The 20,330-nt window shown below is 38.4% G+C and overlaps 1 protein-coding gene across 4 annotated transcripts in view; it reads right to left on the bottom strand.

Annotated features, from left to right (window-relative positions):
* Positions 1 to 870: 870 nt before the first annotated feature.
* Positions 871 to 20,330, bottom strand: part of SLC18B1 (solute carrier family 18 member B1) — a 22,450-nt gene continuing 2,990 nt past the window's right edge. Inside the window, exons 1-15 of one of the 4 annotated variants that reach the window (XM_026072801.1) lie at positions 19,965 to 20,120; positions 19,358 to 19,497; positions 17,909 to 18,004; positions 16,124 to 16,197; positions 15,181 to 15,328; positions 12,240 to 12,396; positions 11,255 to 11,391; positions 7,080 to 7,181; positions 5,951 to 6,042; positions 4,692 to 4,787; positions 3,873 to 3,947; positions 2,357 to 2,450; positions 2,211 to 2,257; positions 1,633 to 1,691; positions 871 to 1,109 (exon numbers count right to left, since the gene is read on the bottom strand). In XM_026072801.1, the coding sequence (XP_025928586.1) occupies positions 1,102 to 1,109; positions 1,633 to 1,691; positions 2,211 to 2,257; positions 2,357 to 2,450; positions 3,873 to 3,947; positions 4,692 to 4,787; positions 5,951 to 6,042; positions 7,080 to 7,181; positions 11,255 to 11,391; positions 12,240 to 12,396; positions 15,181 to 15,328; positions 16,124 to 16,197; positions 17,909 to 18,004; positions 19,358 to 19,497; positions 19,965 to 20,010 (1,371 nt within the window). In that variant the 5' untranslated portion in view covers positions 20,011 to 20,120 and the 3' untranslated portion in view covers positions 871 to 1,101. Of the gene's footprint in view, positions 1,692 to 2,210; positions 2,258 to 2,356; positions 2,451 to 3,872; positions 3,948 to 4,691; positions 4,788 to 5,950; positions 6,043 to 7,079; positions 7,182 to 11,254; positions 11,392 to 12,239; positions 12,397 to 15,180; positions 15,329 to 16,123; positions 16,198 to 17,908; positions 18,005 to 19,357; positions 19,498 to 19,964; positions 20,121 to 20,330 lie in introns of those variants that run through there. The other 3 variants (XM_026072800.1, XM_026072802.1, XM_026072803.1) reach the window with 3 other exon arrangements.

Below are 20,330 nucleotides of genomic sequence, written 5' to 3'. Positions count from 1 at the left end.
AAATGTATTGCCATAAAGCTACACAGATTTAGTTAAGCCTGTCTGGTTTTTACTGGAGTTTGGCCAAGTTTGAGTTTCAGGACAGAACATAAATTTCATAGAAATTAGTGACCCAATAATCCCTGCTGCTTCAAGTCCTCACAGCAGAAATCAGGTAGGTAAACAAGCCATGAACATTTTTGCATCCTGCATTCCTTCACCTTGCAGCTACCTCTGATTCTCACAGCTTTTCATCTCTCTCACACCCAGCAGTGGCAGGATTGGCACTTTTATGATAGGATGAGTCTTACATTCCCCAATACAAAAGGAAAGGGAGCTATTGCTAGGATGTTCTCAGAAGATACCTTCCCTTTGCTACCCTGATCCTTCAGAGCTCAGCTGGGTATCAGAGCAGTTTGTCTTGCTAGTATCTCAAAAAAGGCTTGGGCAGAGGCAGAATTCTGAAGTATTTCTCATGTAAATACCACTAGCTATTCGCAACAAAGGAATTTGACTGAAAATTGCTGGAACTAGAAATTAAGCCATTTTTCTTATGTATGGAAAAACAGCTGCCATAGGAAATCCCTTTTAGGACACAGTTGTGGGTTCAAGAAAAAAAAAAATAAGACTCGTGCCACATGTGAAGACTTGAAGACTAGTGTCAGCTTCCCAGCCATGTCCTTGTTTCAGTTCGCTTTGCCTTTTTTGCTTAGCCTCCAGAGGGGAAGAGCTTTTTTGTCAGTGGTGGGGATGGGGTTTTTTGTTTTTATTTTCTTTTGGTTTGATTTTTTTGCACACAAGTGTTGGAGAATGGTAGCCCTAGATTTTGAGAGACTTTCTGTTGCAGAGGCAATTAGTGCATTAGTTGGCATTTATTAGCAATATAGACCTCTCACAGACCAAGYTGAGCCTTCACATATAATACGAAATATACATATAATGTACATACCTACATGCACACACACACACAAATGCCAAATTTCCTCCAGGACTGAAGATGAGTTCTGTGTGTAGACGCAGTATTCTCTTCATTACCTTTGCCTTCCATTCTCAGGCGCACTTTCACACAATACAAGTACTGCTACACACAAAGTCTTTCAGGCTTTTCTTGTCTAAGAAAGTTCATAGAACTTCAGAAAAAAGTTGTTTTATTGAAAACAATATTGTGCTTAATGTTTTGCCATTTCAAATTCCATTTCAACATTTTATCTTATCAGTTGAAATATTACAGGATTATGATCTTCCTTTAAAAATGATACAAAAAAMCATGGTAGTAAAAACAGTAGTTTTATCTATGAATAACCCAGAGCAGACTCAAGTGTAAAAGCTAGACATTTGAAAATACACCTCTTCACATGCAGTGGTGCACTGTACTTGGAACACGGTTAAACAGGCTGACGTCTGAGAATTACTCATCAGTTCAGCCAATCCACATGAGCACTTCCAAAAAGAAAGGCAGTCAGTGTTTAGTGTTTCAAAACAGAGATGCAGCTAAAGTAAACCACTGGTTTGGTAAAACTTGTTGTTCACTAGTAGATCATATATCCTAACTTGAGAATAATGAAACACTTCTAAGTCCACTCATCTCAAGACTGAGTTAAACCACAATAGTAAAGAGACAATCCAAAAGTATGTCTGGCTATGTTTCACTACCCAATAGACGAGTTCTTTCTTCATTATTATCAGGAGGGTTTTGCAGGCTGGAACTGGAACTGTTTGCAAAGGGAAAATAAAAGGAGGAGGAAGAATCAGGTTTAATATTCTCTAGATATTTCTACACAATAGTAACATTATAGCATAAAAGCCAGACGAAACATGGGAAGAGCTGCTTGGATCACTGAATTCATTTCCTTATATCGCATACACATGCAAGCACATACATACAAGCAATAGCTTTCAAATCTATCATTCCTACTGACACAATACAGCTCACAGACAACCTCCTGGAGGAACTATCAGTAGCATTTGCTCTTTAATGCCATAGACCTGCTACTTGCCCTGTGCTGCAGGACCAGTACTGTGTACAGAACGGGCATTACTTGGTATAGGTCTCTGTTTAGCTCAGTGGGGATTTCGTAAAGCATACAGACAAAGAAAGTATTTAAGCAATATTTTTACTGCTCATTTTGTCATTACTGTGTTGGTAATGAGGTAAAAAAATGAAAGCACACCTTTCAAAAATTTGCTTTATAAGGCTGTAAGTAAAAGAAAGAATAAATATCTCAGCATACCTCCTCCTTGTGGCCTCAACGATATAGAATATTCCAATTGCGAGTCCCTTTGAGGAAAGAGTCAATTACAATCCTAATAATAATGACCTAATGTAATAACTTATAATTGCAATAGATATAACAAGCAAAAAATTGTGATTACTTACACTTAGCAGTGACCATCCTCCTTGGATGGCTGATGCCCATTCAAAACCCAGCTTTTCATATAGAAATCCTCCTAGAGTGGGACCTACGAATGCCCTGCAACAAATCAAAATGAGGTGTTGGCATGCCAAAGAAAAAATAACAGATCACATTATCAGCATGTTGTGCCTTGTGGCCTCTCTCCATCGGTTCATTCTTTGTCAACAGATTGTCTTCCACAGACCTACCTTTCCTATAATCCACAATAAGTATGAATTCTTTGTTTGCCATGGCTCCAATAAACCTGCTTAGTTACCTCAGCTGGAGAAGAAGCTCATATCATAGCACTGAATACACTCTTTTCTGTATCCAGGACTGCTTAGAGGCTCCATAAGAACCATGCTTTAACAGAGTATCTACACAGATCATCTCTGCCACAAGAAAATTTAAACCCTCATCCCTCCAAATTTAAACTTTCCAAACTTCAAGACAAAAGACTGATGGATACAGGCGGGGGGAAGGCACACTGTGGCAGATATGGTTTTCATCACTGCAGTCACTACAAGGATGAGCTGTACATAACCTCCACACCTCTGTAAAAATGTCCTCAAAGTTATGCAGTGGTTGTCACCTTATGAAAGGGATTACATGACATGGTCACCTGCTACAGCTGGGKACAAAATGCTATAAGGATAGAGGAACATATTTGGTAACAGCAGAAAATTGCATTTTGGTAACTTTGTACTACATGTACCTGTACTAACTCCTAGACCAGATAAACAGGACAGCTAGTTCTTCAGTTATCTTTCAAAATGGTGCAAATTTGTACCATTAAAACCCACCAGCAGTCACAGAAGACTACAAGGACTGAAAAATAAAAAATGCTGGAAGTGGCTGTCAATAGCAGGTCTGTGTCCATCCCCACTAAGTGACAACTCTGAAAGSAGTTGCTGGTAGCATCTTTCACCCACTTCTGTTACAACCACTGGGGAAGAAGTTCAGATATGCTCTGCTAAGCTGTGCAAACATAGACCTTGAATAATGGCTGGGGCTGTAAGAGAAGAGATTATGTCCTAAGCTATCCAGGACAAAAGAAGGTAAATGTGGAAACAGAGAGGGGGAAAAGAAGCAAGTCAGAAGCAGATGCTGTCTACTTCATTCCATGTAGGAGGACTTAGCTCTGTAAAGCATCTTCTAAATATTAAACATCTGTCTAAATATTAAACACTAAAGATTTCAGTGGTAACAAAAATGACCACACAGAAGGGCGAACTAACATCCACTTAATCACAGCAGTTTTTCGATATGAAGGGCTATACATTTCAAGGAAGATGAGTTCAGAGCCCATTCCCTCTGTTGAGCAACAAGTTACATTTTAACATGTCCACTAGACACCTGTTTAGTAAGACCCTTTTGAATCAAAGTCAAAACAATGTCCGCAGTGGAAGATTTTTAGTTGTGATGTGGCAGGCTTTCATGTGACAACAGTGTAGAACAACCAAACACTAACAGTTTATCCAAAGGTGACTGTTTACCTACCCGAGGGACCACATGGCACTGAAGAGCCCAGACACTAGTCCCAAAAGACTCAGACCTTCTTCAAATCCATTCTCGCTATAGAAAGACAGACCAGTTAGACTAGGTGTAATACAGCATTGCATCTCAATCTATAGCCTTTCCCTATAGGGACAGGTTTTTTTCCTCTCCTTTTAACTTGCACATGACAAATAGGAACAAGCAAGAATGTACAGCAGAGTCATGTCTGTTTATCACAGCATCACTCATTCCCCATATGTCATATGTCAAGTGTAAAACAATGACAGATGGATTTTAAGAAGGAAAGATCTTGTTTTAAGAGGAATTCACTCTAATACAGAGTAAACTAAGACCATCTTAGGTCATTACTGACAAGCCATATCACAGACCTTGTACTTTGAGCAAGTATGACTCCTGTAGGTGCAGTTGTTAATGCCAATGCATCCTGAAAATCCAGCGAAAATTGCTGGCTATCAATCTTCCTAAGAAGCTGAAATAAATCCCATGTATATGAAACTGCACCAAGGTTGCCCCTTACTATAAGAACCAAAATGAGCTGAACTTCAGAGCGCTTATAGCACACAGGTACACACAAAATTGTATTTGGGAACATAATGACGGAGTCTTATTGAGGTGGTCAATCAAAAAAAAATAGGACAAAAAGTAGTGTAAGCTTTTAAGTATTACTCACTACCTTTGTCTCAAAAGGGGAAAAAAGCCATACCAAAAATCCACTTAACATTCACTCCTAAAAATATGGTGTAACTTGAGTTCTCTACTATGAAAGGTAACATGAAAGATATGTTGGACAAAATAACTTACTACGCACAATGCAGTATCTCTGGAAATACTGGGATAGCACTCATGCCAAGGGAAAAGCCAATCCAAACCAGCACTAGGACAAACATCCACAGCTGACTGCAAAAGAGGCACTTAAAAGTAGTTAATTGTTTAAGAATCTTTTTCAAATCAGCATACCATTTGACTGAAGGCTGCTGTATCAGCTCTCCATGACTGACCAGAAAACTAGGTTTCTTGAAGCCAAAATGAACTCTATTTTAAATGAACACTAGGACTGGAAAATAAAACTCTCCATGTAAAAACGTTTTTGTAAAATAATTTTTAAGATTCTGTGCTTGAGTCAAATATTTCCTTATTAAATGAAGTTCAGCTTATGAGGAGCATGCACAGAAACAGTCAGCAAATGAGCTTAATTCAACAATACATATGTTCAAACTCCAGACTTGGTTTGTTGCACGAGTGAAGGATTTTGCAGGGGAAGTTTTGTAGCCTAACATATTATGCCCCAAAAGATTTAGATAAAGAAGACACTGTTGAAGATTTTACTGATTTCTTTTTCTCACCAGCTCAGTTTGAAATGTATTATCTTCTTTAAAAAGTGTGAGCCTGGGAAGAAAGAGTTGACCAATTCTACACATTAGCAAGTCTATCACCAACWTTAACAGAGTATATAACCCAGGACAAAAGGATTCTACAGCTGTTTTGTAAATGTAGCAGAAACTGTTTTGTTGTGAATTAACATGGCAATGCAATGTTCAGGTAAGACGGACATTGTCTCTATTCAGCTAGTTGAAATCAAAGCTATATCCTGGCATTTTCCTCAGGGAAAATGTAATCTCCTATGTAATCTACATAGGGAGAGAGAAAACTGAACAGTGCTGCACAGCCATGCACACAAAACCCATAGTTGATAAACTTTGATGAAACTGAGATTATAAAAATAAGACAGAAAGAGGACTTTGTTTTACTGCACTGGAAATGCCACAGAATTGGGAGGAAAGGAAAATAAAAAGCAGCACTCTTCCCACTGTACACATATTAACACGAACAAATACAATAATAAAAAATAAAGAAAAAGGTCCATTTTAAGAAGCTGTAATTTCTCTTCTATTTTAGCCACACCTCAGTTTTCAGATGCTTCTACTGATGTACATTCATAGCCTCATGTTTGAGACAAAGAAATATTGCTTTTTCATGGTCAGAGGTGCTAACTATAGATTTGTGGACATATATAACTATGGAGATGGTTCAAGAAGTTTCAAGAAGAARCAATCCTCTACCTTTCAATGTGCAGTACAGGAGCAGGTCCTAACATGAAAAAGCACACTGCTGTTATTAAGCCTCCAGAGACCAGCAGCCATTTCCTGAGGTACTGTGAAAGAGAAGAAAAAGGTACGTAGTTTAAAGATGTGAATTTGTAATGTAACCATTTCACCTTTCCTAATCCTTTTTTCTAAATCTTCATCTTCTAAACAGTATTGCTCCTATAGAGACCACCATTACACACCAGCTAGGGATTCAAAATTTCTCTGTAAGTTTTGAACACCAGCAAGAAACACTGAATTCATCTTTCCTTGCCACAAATGCAATCTCTGGCAGGAGCTGCTTAATACAGAAATTTCTTCAGGATGCTGAGTAAGGAGGGATACTGTTCCGCTAGCAAAATGTTTTAGGTCTTACTCTTCCTTAAGATAAGAAACACCATATAGCATTGCATGTAATTATAACGTATGGTCAAAGGCCACTATTTGTGCTGGGGAAAAAAAGCATCAGAAAACTGGCACTGCCATTCATGCCAATCATGCAAAATCTAGGCTGTTTTGTGTCTTTGATCAGTCAGCAGTGGCTGTCAACAAGGCAGCATTAGATATACAGCTCAAAGTTGATTCCTATGCTGCAGTTAAACAGAGCTAGAGAACCAGCTATGAAAGGCCAGCTCTCCTGCCATAGCCAATAGGTGTGCTGATACACAAATAATTCTGATAATACATTTATTAAGAGATAGAAGTCAATACAGCTGGCTTCTTTTTCCCAAAAGTTGATAAAATTAGAGGGGTAGAAAAAAACATAAATCTGATGAGTTTTATCACTTTCCATATTGGCTGGAAAGTGGACTATGTTTAGTCTACCAGATAAGTTCAATGTATTTCAACTACAGGATACTTGTCCACTGTCTTTTATGATTTTGGACTTTCTTATATTCTTAAATATATGAACCCTGCACAGGACACCTTTCAACTGACAGGATTCAGTGCACGTGCAAGGTGCTGAAAGACATCCCTTTACAGTACTGCTCCTACATCTATTGTTTCAATATCAAAAGTTCTCCAGTATTAACTATATATATATATATATATATATATATACAGTGCTTTAATAATACTACACAAACAACAGGACAGTACTCACTGGCAGCTTGTCACTTAAGAGTCCGAGGAGGGGAGAAGACAGGGAATACGAGAGTGCCAAACCTAGAAATACTAAGCCCACATAACCAGCTGGGAGTTTGAACTATGAAAAGAAAGAAAGAAAAAAAAAAAATCTAAAAACGCATATGCAACATTTATTGAAGGACAATCTGAGAATTGTATTTTAGGTCAAACTGCTGAAATCCATGCACAATTTTTAGTATTGGGTTTTATTGTGTCATACAGAGGTTTGTGAAGTATTTGAAGTCATCAGCAAAGCTCCAGCCTTCTTCCACTTCCATGTCTTAGCGTGAAGTGACAAGGGCTGACATGACTGTATGCAAATCAAGCCTAAATAATCTTAAGTGTAACACTGAGCTTGGTCCCTAGGCCAGCACACTGGATTCTAACATCGATATCTGGCATATTTGAAAGAGACATTTCGGACACAGAAATTTAGGTGGATTTAGCCTCAGCGTCTCCAAACATCAGTTTTACTTTCACTTTGAAAAGCATAAATACTGTGGTCATCCATTGTAAATCAGTGCATTTTTAAAGCAAGTGGTACTACAAAACACAACTTGGGCTTTTCAACCAGAGGAGGATTTTTACTAGAATGAATAAGAGGCTTTTTACAAGTACCCTGAGGTCTACAGTTTCCTAATGTAGAGTCACCTTCCTATAATGAAGCAAAGTATAGAATGAACCAAAAGTCTACTAGCTTCTCAAATGAGTGTTTTAACTACCCATTATAAGGTATTCCAAGGTGTTTCATGTGGCATGGACTATATAAATATTCATTATTTTCTTGCCATATGCAAGAACATGATAATAACTAATTTAGTGGTTAAAACACTCACCAAGGCTACAGTCCTTTTACAGTGAGTGTCTGCTAGTGCAAAGCAGAGAGAAAGCAGAAGAGCTACACAAGTGCAGAATATTCTACAGCAGGATAGTTACAGACCCTGCCTGGATGGTCAAAACATACATTTACATCTCCAGTGATGGAACAGGTTAGCTCCAAGTCTCCTCTATCCTGGATGAGTGCTCTAAATGCTGGACTAGAGAGGAAAAAATATAACAGTAGCACTACAACCTGTGAAATGCTATTCCCTAGACAAGCTACTAAAAAATAAACCATTCAAAAATCATTACCTGACTTCAAGCTGTAACAGAACTGCTTACTTCAAATTCATTATCTTAAATACTGTGGACATTGGTGGTGGTGGTGGTGGTGGTGGTGGGGGAGCATTTGCCTTCTAATGAGTGAAAAAAGTCAGCCAGCAGGCTACATAGTTGCAATCAGTTTAATATTGCCATTGCTTTAAGAGATGGCAAAGCAGTGACATCATATCCCCCCAAATAAATGTCCCCATCTACAGATACAACATTGTTAGTAACTGTTGCAATTTTACAGAATTTACTTTCATAAAGAAGGAAAAGTCCCAGTTTACAAAATCAGTTGCTGTGCCTGTTCAGAGAAGGGACTCTGCAGTTGAAAGCCAATTAACTGGAAAAAATATAGATTTTAAAGGCCCTAGACTTCTTCATTTTCAGAGGTACTGACACCTCGCATCAACAGATGAAGTACAGGCATACCTCATTTTACTGCACTTTGCAGATATTGCGGTTTTTACAAATTGAAGGTTTGTGGCAACCCTGTGTTGAGCAAGTCTATCAGCACCATTTTTCCAACAGCATGTGCTCACTTCGTGTCTCTGTGTCACATTTGGTAATTCTCACAATATTTCAAACCTTTTCGTTATTATTATATCTGTTATGGTGATCTGTGATCAGTGATCTTTGATGTTACTATTGTAATTGTTTTGGGGTGCCACGAACTGCACCCATATAAGACAGCAAACTTAATCGATAAGTGTTGTGTGTGTTCTGACTGCTCCACCGACCGGCCGTTCCCCCGTTTCTCTCCCTCTCCTCAGGCCTCCCTATTCCCTGAGACACAACAATATTGAAATTAGGGCAATTAATAACCCTGCAATGGCCTCTAAGTGTTCAAGGGAAAGGAAGAGTCACACGTTCCTCACTTGAAATCAAAAGCTAGAAATGATGAAGCTTAGTGAGGAAGGCATATCAAAAGCCAAGAGAAGCTGAAAGCTGGGCCTCTTGTGCCAAACAGCCAAGTTGCAAATGCAAAGGAAAAGTTCTTGAAGGAAATTATAAGTGCTACTCCAGTGAACACACGAATGATAAGAAAGCAAAACAGCCTTATTGCTGATATGGAGAAAGTTTGAGTGGTCTGGCTAGAAGATCAAACCAGTCACAACATTCCCTTAAGCCAAAGTCTCCTCTAGAGCAAGGCCCGAACTCTCTTCAGTTCTCTGAAGGCTGAGAGAGGTAAGGAAGCTGCAGAAGAAAAGTTTGAAGCAAACAGAGGTTGGTTCATGAGGTTTAGGGAAAGAAGCCATTTCCATAACATAAAAGTGCAAGGTGAAGCAGCAAGTGCTGATGTAGAAGCTGCAGCAAGTTCTCCGGAAGATCTAGCTAAGATACTTGATGAACGTGGCTACACTAACCAACAGATTTTCAGTGTAGTCGAAACAGCCTTCTATTGGAAGAAGATGCCATCTAGGACTTTCATAGCTAGAAAGGAGAAGTCAATGCCTGGCTTCAAAGCTTCAAAGGACAGGCTGACTCTCTTGTTAGGGGCTAATGCAGCTGGTGACTTTAAGCTGAAGCTCATTTACCATTCTGAAAATCCTAAAGCCCTTAAGAATTATGCTAAATCTACTCTGCCTGTGCTCTATAAATGGAACAACAAAGCCTGGAGGACAGCACATCTGTTTACAACATGGTTTACTGAATATTTTAAGCCCACTGTTGAGACCTACTGCTCAGAAAAAAAGATTCCTTTCAAAATATTAACACTCATTGACAATGCACCTGGTCACCCAAGAGCTCTGATGGAGATGTACAACGAGATTAATGTTGTTTTCATGCCTGCTAACACAACATCCATTCTGCAGCCCATGGAGTAATTTCAACTTTCAAGTCTTATTATTGAAGAAATACTTTTCGTAAGGCTATAGCTGCCATAGACAGTGATTGCTCTGATGAATCTGAGCAAATTAAATTGAAAACCTTCTGGAAAGGATTCACCATTCTAGATGCCATTAAGAACACTCGTGATTCATGGGAGGAGGTCAAAATATCAACATTAACAGGAGTTTGGAAGAAGTTGATTCCAGCCCTCGTGGATGACTTTGAGGGGTTCAAGATTTCAGTGGAGGAAGTAACTGCAGATGTGGTGGAAACAGCAGGAGAACGAGAATGAGAAGTGGAGCCTGAAGATGTGACTGAATTGCTGCAATCTCATCATAAAACTTTAACGGATGAGAAGTTGCTTCTTATGGATGAGCAAAGAAAGTGGTTTCTTGAGATGGAGTCTACTCCCGGTGAAGATGCTGTGAACATTGTTGAAATGGTAACAAAGAATTTAGAATATCACATAAACTTAATTGATAAAGCAGAGGCAAGGTTTGAGAGGATTGACTCCAATTTTGAAAGAAGTTCTATTGTGGGTAAAATGCTATCAAAAAGCATCACATGCTACATGCTTCCTTCGTGAAAGGAAGGGTCAATCGATATGGCAAACTTCATTGCTGTCTTATTTTAAGAAGTTGCCACAGCCACCCCAACCTTCAGCAACCACCACCCTGATCAGTCAGCAGCCATCAACACTGAGGCAAGACCCTCCATCAACAAAAAGATTATGACTAGCTGAAGGCTCAGATGATGGTTAGCATTTTTTAGCAATAAAGTATTTTTTAATTATGGTATGTACATTGTTTTTTAGACATAATCCTATTGCACACTTAATAGACTACAGTATAGCGTAAACGTAACTTTTATATGCACTGGGAAACCAAAAAATCTGTGTGACTCGCTTTATTGCGATATTCGCTTTATTGCGATATTTGCTTTATTGCGATATTCGCTTTATTGTGGTGGTCTGGAACCGAACCCGCAATATCTGAGGTATGCCTGTAAATGGGAACTGTGATTTGTCAGTACTGCGGAAATCAAATTATTAAAAGCAAACTAAAACTAGTGGATTTGGATAAGGTTTAATATTGTTTACAGTATTTAAACTAGATTTATAACCAATTATCCACTATTTAGGAAGTCACTACTCTCTTGCATGTTAAGACGACTTACCTTCTTTAGGATAAACAGAGACATTGTGGGATCCAAAAAGCCCAAGCATGCACTTAGAGAAAATATAGTAAGACAGAGAAGCAAGACTTTTGGCAGAAGAATGAGCTTCCAAAAGGAGTCCTTGCTAGGGATTGAATCTGTCTCAAAAGAAAAAGGGGGAAAGTTGCATTCTTTTTCATAGCATAAGCTTATGAGTCATTTTCCTGTTTTGCCCCTAAAAATAAAAACAAAAAACAGTATTTTCCCTTTTATAGCCCTATTAAGCTTGTTATCTAACAAGCAAATGGAAGCCAATACTGGACTGTTATGCAGTTGTAACCTGATAATTATCATCTTGCACAAAGACTTATTTTTAAGCTACCATTGTTCCAAACAGCACTATCTAAAATTTAGGAAAATTTAGATAACCTGAAGCATTACAGTTAAAACCTCTGTTTATTAACTTTAACATCCATTCATGTTAACCAGATCTTGCACCACACAGTATAAATAGCCCCCTTTGCTCTCCCTGTAATTCGGGGGGGGGGGGGGAGGCGGGGTATCCCAGCATTAACCCCTCAAATATGTCAAGTTCTCTTGTTCCAGGCCAAACATATCTCCAGCCTTTCTTCAACTAGCTACAATGATAAGCTGATACTAAGCAGATACAACTGATCCTTTAAAAGCCCTGAAGCTAAGGAGACACAATGAAACAAAAATATATCTCAGTTCATTTCTATACAGAGAGCTTAGTGTTTTCAGAAATGAACATAAGAGGTTGGATTCATTCTAGGCAATCTGCATGCATTAGTTTTAGTTAGCATTAAAATATTGGCCTGATCAAGAGCACAAATTAATTTAGCTGGAGCTCTGCCCTCTGAGCTGGATCAGATTCCAGAAGTTGATGTTTTTCTAATGGACATTTATATACATGCGAAATTAAGGTTTAGTTTAGCCATTTGTCTCAAGCGGATGAACCAGAGGAGTCAGGAAGAAGGAAGCTTACCGTATTTTGGTAATAGGCACATATTCACAGGCACCAAGACCAACACTAGACATCCCAGTGTAATGAAAGGGATCTCATAACCAAATGATTGATATAAAAAGCCACCTAAAGGTGGACCCAGCACCAGTCCAAGCCCTGTAAAAATTTCAAGGCTGCCCTAAAGGATGAGAAAGAAAACAAATAGAAAAAGTCAGTTTGCTAAGAAATTCCAATATAACAATAAAAAGCTAACCACTTCTCTGAGGAGCAGTACAATGTAGTCAGGCTAGAAAAAAGAGAAACTTCATCACTAAGGGGAATAACAGCCAGTAGAGACCTTTACAAAGGGGGTTAGCAAAAGGAATTTTACAGTTGTCTGGGTAACAGCTATTACCTCTTTTGCTTCATTACAGAGAACCACTTCTATTTGAATTCATTGCAGTGTTAGCCACTCAGCTGCCACCAAATGTGTCTAACTCCTGAGACAAGACGATTGCTTTACTGACAGACAGCATCCACAGGACAACTCAGGCTGAAGTGATCATTTCTCCCACATGCAAAGTTACATTACAGCCCGAGGGGGAAGACTCAGACAAGCCTACCTGGATGCACCTCATCTTGTAGGATGAGTTAGATGTCTCAAGTTAAAGCCTTCCCTCCATAACCAACTGTTTGGATTTAGTGACTGTGGGTAGAGAGTAACACTGAAATTGCACTGGGGAAAACTCAGCTTAAGTTATGGACAAAAAAAATCTTACTTCTTTTATCAGATTTTAATTAAAAAAAAAAAAAGACAGTAATACAGTTGCATTTAAATCTCCTTGCATTACAACACCATAGTCAACACTTAATACTTGCCTCAACATTTCATTAATCAATGCATAGACCAACCCTTGCAACAAGTAACAGTTGGTCAAAAGAGTTACTTATAGTTAAACTTTTGATAACTTCTGGGACTTGCAAAGATCATAGAGTTTCATCTACACAAGCAAATTATTTGGCTTTAACTTTACTAATACAAGCCAGAAAAGACAAATACCTCTGGAGTGGAGGATCCAAACTGCATCCAAATTATGCTTTTACTTCTGTTGCTCTGGGACTAAAATATTTATGCTTGAGGAGACTCCAACTTAAAATCAGGCTATGTATCATTCAGTCCTACTGAATTAACAAATCCATTTTGGGGGGATAAGGCACTGGATTAGTACACATCAGGGTGTACATGATATTATATGAAGAGTGATACTGCTTACATTTTGCAGTTCTRTACTCCCTCTAATAGAAGGACAACATTGACAGATGCTGGACTTCTCACTTCAAAAAGGCTGACATACCGACACTTAATAACTCCCCTATGCGTTCTCTAGGGCATCCAATGGGTAAAAAGTGGGCTGAAAGTTGGTACCAAAAGGGTAAGGAGAGGAAAAGCACTTTTTAGTTTCTAGCAATATCAAGAAGGGCAACAGGAAGCAAGGCTAAAATTCCTCATTCATTCCTTCAGGCTTTATTTAAATCAAGGTGCATCCTAGGATAAACTAGCCAGCTTTTCTTTCTGCCTACTGCTTTTGCAACCACCATAAGGGCACCTAAATACAATAGCAAGAAGAGCTCTTCATCATGTTCATTTTGAAGGCATGAAGCTTAAGGACAGTAAGTTTACATGGATGAATTTGAAGAGGTTTTATTCTTAGGCAGAACATGCTATCATGGTATATGATAAGGCAGACAGATTAACATTTAAAAAGTTCTCAGCAAGTCTTCTGACAGTTAAGCAAAGGCAGGTATCAAGCCATGGCTGTGTTATATTTATAATTGTGTTCTTGAGGTGACTTACACTACCACTTACTGTTTTCAGCAATGCATCATTTTTATTCTGCTGCCATTAGTGTTTCAGGCAATTTTTTTTTCTTTAGGTCTGATGGCAAGACAGACAACTGTATACGTCTTTTATCTCCAGCTAGGCTCCTTTAAGTTGAGGTTACTTCGTTTATTTATTTAAATTACATTTTAAAATTTGCAAACAGGAGACCTTAACATTATTGACTGAATAAATCCAAAGCATGATTACTATGTATTACCTGCTTTTCAAAGAAAATGCCAGTTCCTTGTTGCTGATACAATTTAGTAGTTTTTTAATATCAATTATTTGTATATACATTTATAGAAGCAACTATATGGCTTAACAAGAATCGTAATAAAAGCACCAACTTTCTCAATTTTATTAAATATTCTAAAGGATGTTCTTAACATTTATTCATTAATTAAAGTTTAACCCAATTATTTCTGTCAGTCTGTATTTGGATTGAAACTAGAATTAAAGAGCAGACAGTAAAAGCAGTATTTTATTAAATATAAAGCATTTTTTCCCCCAATAGTAAAAAAACAATTAAATAAAGGTAATCTCTAACTGGTCTGAATCACTGATGACCACAGAGCTCTTCAGATTTCAAGAAGTTCTAGCTCTCCTCTTGTCATATCTTATCAATATCTTACCGCACTTATCAATAGATTATGCAAGGAGAACAAAACCAAAGTTGTTTCCAGTTTTGTATCTCTCATTCGTTTAAATCAACACTATTTGAATGAATTATTCAAATTTATTGAATAAATTGGAGTCATGAATATTCCTACCATCCATGTGGAAATAGTTATTAAAAGCTGCATTATCATTTTAATAATCTGGTTTCAACTGAAGAGATTACTACTACCATCAGTTCAGTGAGCTGTCTTCAAAATTTAAGCAACTAATACATACTGCTTGATTATCTATATTTAATTGAAATTATGGTAAGATTAAACTTGTTCTAGAATTGTGATTCTAGATTATGAATGAACCTTACATGACTATTTCAAATACACCTGAATATGAGAGAGTAAATTTTATTCTACTGGTTTTAGGCTGCCTACAGGTAAATTCACTGTGTTGTGGGTACTCAGTTATAATATTGGTTTTTGCACTTACCATGACAGTAGCTATATTATTGGGGAATGCCTTCGCAAGGATTGAAAATGATGCTGTCATTGCTGCTGCAAAACCCATTGCATCCATTGCTCTTACTAAAAAGCACAAACTGATGAACACTGTTCCACTGGGCACCTTGTCCAGCACTCTGAAAAAGAGTAAGTTCTTAATATGCATTCTTAAGATGCAACAAGTCATCTGCTAAAGACTTCTGCAACAGCACTTCTTCTTAGTTAAAGGACACAGTTACAAGAGTCTCAATGCCATCTATTGCTACATCTTTTGGAATCGCATTGGTAAAGTCATTCAACCTCTCTCAAATTATTTTTGACAGTTTTCTCCTTTCCCCTTTCTTTGGTGGTGGAAAGGGCAAGGGACAAGGGTAGTACCCTCCTAAGCTGTGAAAAACTCCAATGCCTTCTGCTGTATTTCATAGCTTTTCCAAGTAACTATGTGAGGAGCCTGATGTAACAAGTTAAAACTACCTAACAAGAGCTTCTTTTATTTTTAATAAAACTTTTATTTTGCTAAAATGAGCAGCTTACTCTCACTGGCTGCCAGACAAATCTTCTCATTTGCAATCAATAATTTTTTAAAGAAAGGAATAATTAAAATATCGTGCATAAATAGTTCCCTTATTGCTGCACTTTAACAAAATTCTTGCCATTAACTAAGGTAGTTATTTACATATATAGGACCTTCATCCTTTGCTTTCCAGGTACTAAACTAGCCTGGAAATCTACTGAAAGAGAAGTGCTCATTCTGCTTTACAAGGGAGAGATAAAAAGTAAAGATGCAAAAAAGTTAAGTGACCTATCCAACACCTAAAAGATGCCCACGAGTTTCCAGTTTTGTTTTGTGAACACCTTTTCATATGAATGAAAATAAATAATAAATAAAATAAATAAAAATAAAAATGCAACAAAACCCCCAAATTACTCACCCAAACAGAATTGTAACACATCCAGAAACAAACATCCCTGCCACAAACATGAATTTTGCTCCAATTTGTGTAAGCTGTAAATTAAGTATCATTTTTATATGTTATTATTTCAAAACTAAATCAAAAATATTTCAAATTACATTACTGTTAAGAAATCAAAACATTATGGGCATTTCACAGAAAACATAACTAACAGATCTGGAGAAACTGCTCCTGCCTGTGAGCCTTCATACAATACTGAACCTAAAAATATTCTAAATGGTTAAGTGACTTAACCCAGTTTTCCGAATGGTAGGACATTGGTGCAGTTAACTATTTCACTGCTGTTTGCTGCAGCTTCTGTACAGCAGCAGATTACAGCAACATTCATCATTACAAACAATCACACAAAGTATTACAGACCCCTCCAGTATTGTCAGTGACGCCAAGTCAGCAATAAAGAACCCACCACATTTACAGCAGAAGAGAAGCTGAAGAGACTTCCTCAGAAAAGAGTCAATGGAAGCTGGTTCAAAAGCAATTTTACCATGAACTTTAATACCACAAAGCTTTGGGATAGGAAACATGGTAACTCCAGCCTTCCCCAGTCTCAAAATTACCAGAAAAAGAGACCTCATCTTCATTGATTTTAGACTCTATCACTTGGGTGACGGATGACGAAAGGCATGCCATAAGGCTAACTCAATCCAGTAACAGAGTACGTCTGAGCTTCTAATTCCATAGTATAACTTCCCCTAAGGAAAGCAGACATTTCAGCCTGTTTGCCTTGTTCAGGCCTGGGCAAAGTCCAGTATTTTGTTGAGTTTCAGYGAAATCCTCATGATTTCTGAGTGATGGACCGTGCACCTCTATGGATAAAGGCTTGCTCATTTCAGTGCCTTCAGTGAAGACGGCTCCCTCCCATCTACAAAGTACTTGGTGAGGTCTGTGCCATAGCTGAAGGCCATCACAGGCACCTAGGTTGGACTGACCAATAGCACTTGTGTGACATTTTGACGAGCCACCTTATCCCCAGAAGAAAATCATTCACCATGGGTCAGAGGAGAGACTGCACAGCCAAAGAAACAGAAGATGGTGAAATTGCAGAAGCCCCAACTTAGGGTATGATTCAGCAGCAGTACTTCCTTGGATAGACCTAACAGCGGTACTTCAGCATATGAATATATAAACTGTTACGTAATTTATTTGTAATTTCCCCAGCAAGAAAAAAAATTCTGAATCTGTGTGAGAAATTAAGTTGCAAGAAATGGAGACAYTTACCTCATACTGAGGTACAATGAAGAGGAAGGGGAAAAGGAGTTAAGGAGCAGAGAGTTGTAATAGGAGAAAGTGTTATGAAAAGGCAACATATCAGAAAAGAAGAATGGATGCAGCAGACTAAAGAAAAAAAATAAGCCCTTATAAAATAGGCAAAGGCAAACAGAATTAATAAGTGCAATAAATAAAAAATGGGTGGAGAAAGGTAGGTTAGGAGGAAAAGGAGGTAAAAGAAAGAATTAATGAGCAGATTATTCTGAAGCAAACAAAATAATTAATCAGAGGAGCAAACCAGAGATGYGTTGGCCACCTTATCCTATCTTCAAGAATTGTAGTGAAGAGTAATTTTTAAATTGTACTGACAAAATTTAGCTCCATTCAGACTGACTAGCCAGACTCCACTTACTATACAGACAAGCCTTCAAAGGCACTACTGAAGAGACACCTCTCTTCTCTGCCTTAGAGAACTATCTTCATGTATCAACCTGTGTCATCACAGAAATAAGCTACAGCTTGAATTTTACTTACATAATTTCCCAAGATTAAAGAAGTCAAGAAATTGAATAAAGCAAAACATCCAAAAATCATGCCCACAATTGTGTTACTGGCACCTTTTTTTTCTGCCTGTAGAGGGAGAAAAAAAGATTACAACTTAGTAAAGATGGAAGCAAACTCTTGAGGCAAATAACATTTAAGCCTTGCACTAATTTTTTTTTTATTCTCCATCAGTTCAGTTACAAAACTATTTTCTTTCTCAAAGAGAATAGAGGCTGATAAGGTAATAACACAACAATTTAAAGATATCTTGTTCCTCTATTTAAATTATAGTTAATGAAGGAAAAAGCAATGTTCATTCTGCAATGAAATGGAAATTCCAGGCTGTTTGCTGTACTACTGAACAGGTGACCAGACTTTATACAGATCCCTTAAGCTGGTGCGCAAGTGGAGCCAGCGAGATTTGATCCCTCACACGGTGGGAAGGTAGCAAACAGAAAAGCTTGTTATCTTCATTGTATCACATCTCCCCATAACAAACACCAGGCAAATTATTGACCTGTCCAACTGAGAGCACTTCAGTGGAAAAGTACATTCCTGAGACAGTGCACTGGAATATTCAGAGAAAAACGATCTTCAGATTTTGCTGGTAGAGGTTGAATAATTGGGAACAACCTGGCCTTGAAAAAAATGGACTTCTCCTACAAAGGCACTGTGACAATTTATGTTCCATCCTTATTTAAGCATTGCATTCACTCAATACAATGAGAGATTTTTTTTTTCCACCAGGAAAGTGCCATAACTGCCATTTTCCGCCAGGCCAGTAAGTTTAACACAGTGAAAGACAGCCAACATGAGCTAACAAGTGGGTATGTATAAAGAAAAACAGTCAGTGAGTGGCTAAGGCACTGCAGTGCAAGTCAGGACATGGCTAGAGTTTTAATCTCAGCTCTACCACCAAACTACTATGCAACACAGGGCAAAAACCAACATTTTACTTCTCCAGGCACACATTTTTCCTTCTAYCTCTCATTTGTCCTGTCCATATAATCCAAAGTAATCTGACATTTTTCATACTAAGGACTAGATGTCAGGTTGGAGACCCATTTCATGGACTTAAGATTGTGTGGAAGCTACACCTATACAAGTGACAGCAGGAAACAACTGCTGAACTGAAGCCTTATCAGAAAGTCTGAACACACCTGAAGCCAAGCAAGCAGACTTTGCCTTATCATTAGTCTCCTGTCTCCTCTGCAGCCACAGGGAAGATGAAATTAGTTTATAGACAGGATCCAGGTCACTGTTACATACGCTCTATGGTATTTTAGCCAGCATCAGTCTCTTGCTATGAATTCCCACAAATGAAAAGTGTAACTCAGAGCTCACACACGGCCACAAAAGTCCTATGATGCTCAAGATCTTTTAAAAAGTTTCAACATACAAAAAACAGCTTAAGAGCAGCTGGTTAAATTGTTGGTTTACCTCTGCAGGGAAAAAGGGTCCCAGAATTGAATAGCATATCATTGAACTGAAGTTGATAGAAGCTGTTGCAACCATTGTAAATAGCTGTTCTCTGGTAAATCTTCCTGATTCTTCACCAAGCACTTCTGGCATGCCATCTTCTTAAAACAACAACAACAACAAGCTTATATTACAATCTGACAAAGGGAGGCACAATTTATAAACCATGTTTGAAAATAAACATTTATACAGGACTTCTACTTTCCCGGACCTTGGAATTAAGTCAAAGTATACTACTTTTTTCCTAAGTTTAGGCATGCAAATTTTGCCACAAAAATTCCACCTTCTCAATATAGTACTAAAACACTGTATAAATGGGGAGTCATTTCCAGCCCTGAAACTTGCTTCAATACATCTCTGTAACCCTGCAGGCCACCCTCAGGCTTCACTGAAAGTGTATGTGCTTTGCAAGAGCTTAAGCTGCACTCCCAGCACATTAGCACACATAACCCCAGTGAATCATAACCCATGGTGGACTCTCTCAGCACCTGAACCCTGCTCTGTAACATGCCCTATTATGTAATAAAACATCAGAGAGAAACTTGCTGCTCACTTCTTGCTCACATACCTTGTTTTACAGTGCAGACTATAGTAATTTCACAAATAAAACGCATTAAGACATAACGGGTCAGGATTCTTCGACTTCTGTTCAAGCCAGATCTAGTCCTACGGGGGTTTCCAGTCGACTGCTTTCATACTTACAGATTGCTTTTCCTGCAATCGCTCAGCCCTTAGCAMAGCCGCAGGCTTGATTCTCCCCGCACTAGCGGTCTGTTAAACCCCGCGCGCTTTAGCTGGCTTCCCAAAACGCTCCCCTTCCTACAAGCAGCTTCCAGAAGGAAAACGAGGGGCGAAGGGGCTCCCCCTCCTCCCTCCCCCCGGGGATTCGCCACAGCACCGCGCTCACCCCCCCCGCCGCTGGCGGGGCCCCGCC

The sequence above is a fragment of the Apteryx rowi genome, unplaced genomic scaffold (assembly GCF_003343035.1).
Source record: "Apteryx rowi isolate R43461 unplaced genomic scaffold, aptRow1 scaffold_351, whole genome shotgun sequence".
NCBI classification, from domain to species: domain Eukaryota; kingdom Metazoa; phylum Chordata; class Aves; order Apterygiformes; family Apterygidae; genus Apteryx; species Apteryx rowi.
The sequence above is the reverse complement of the archived record's forward strand: the minus strand, read 5'-3'. Positions and strand labels throughout refer to the sequence as shown.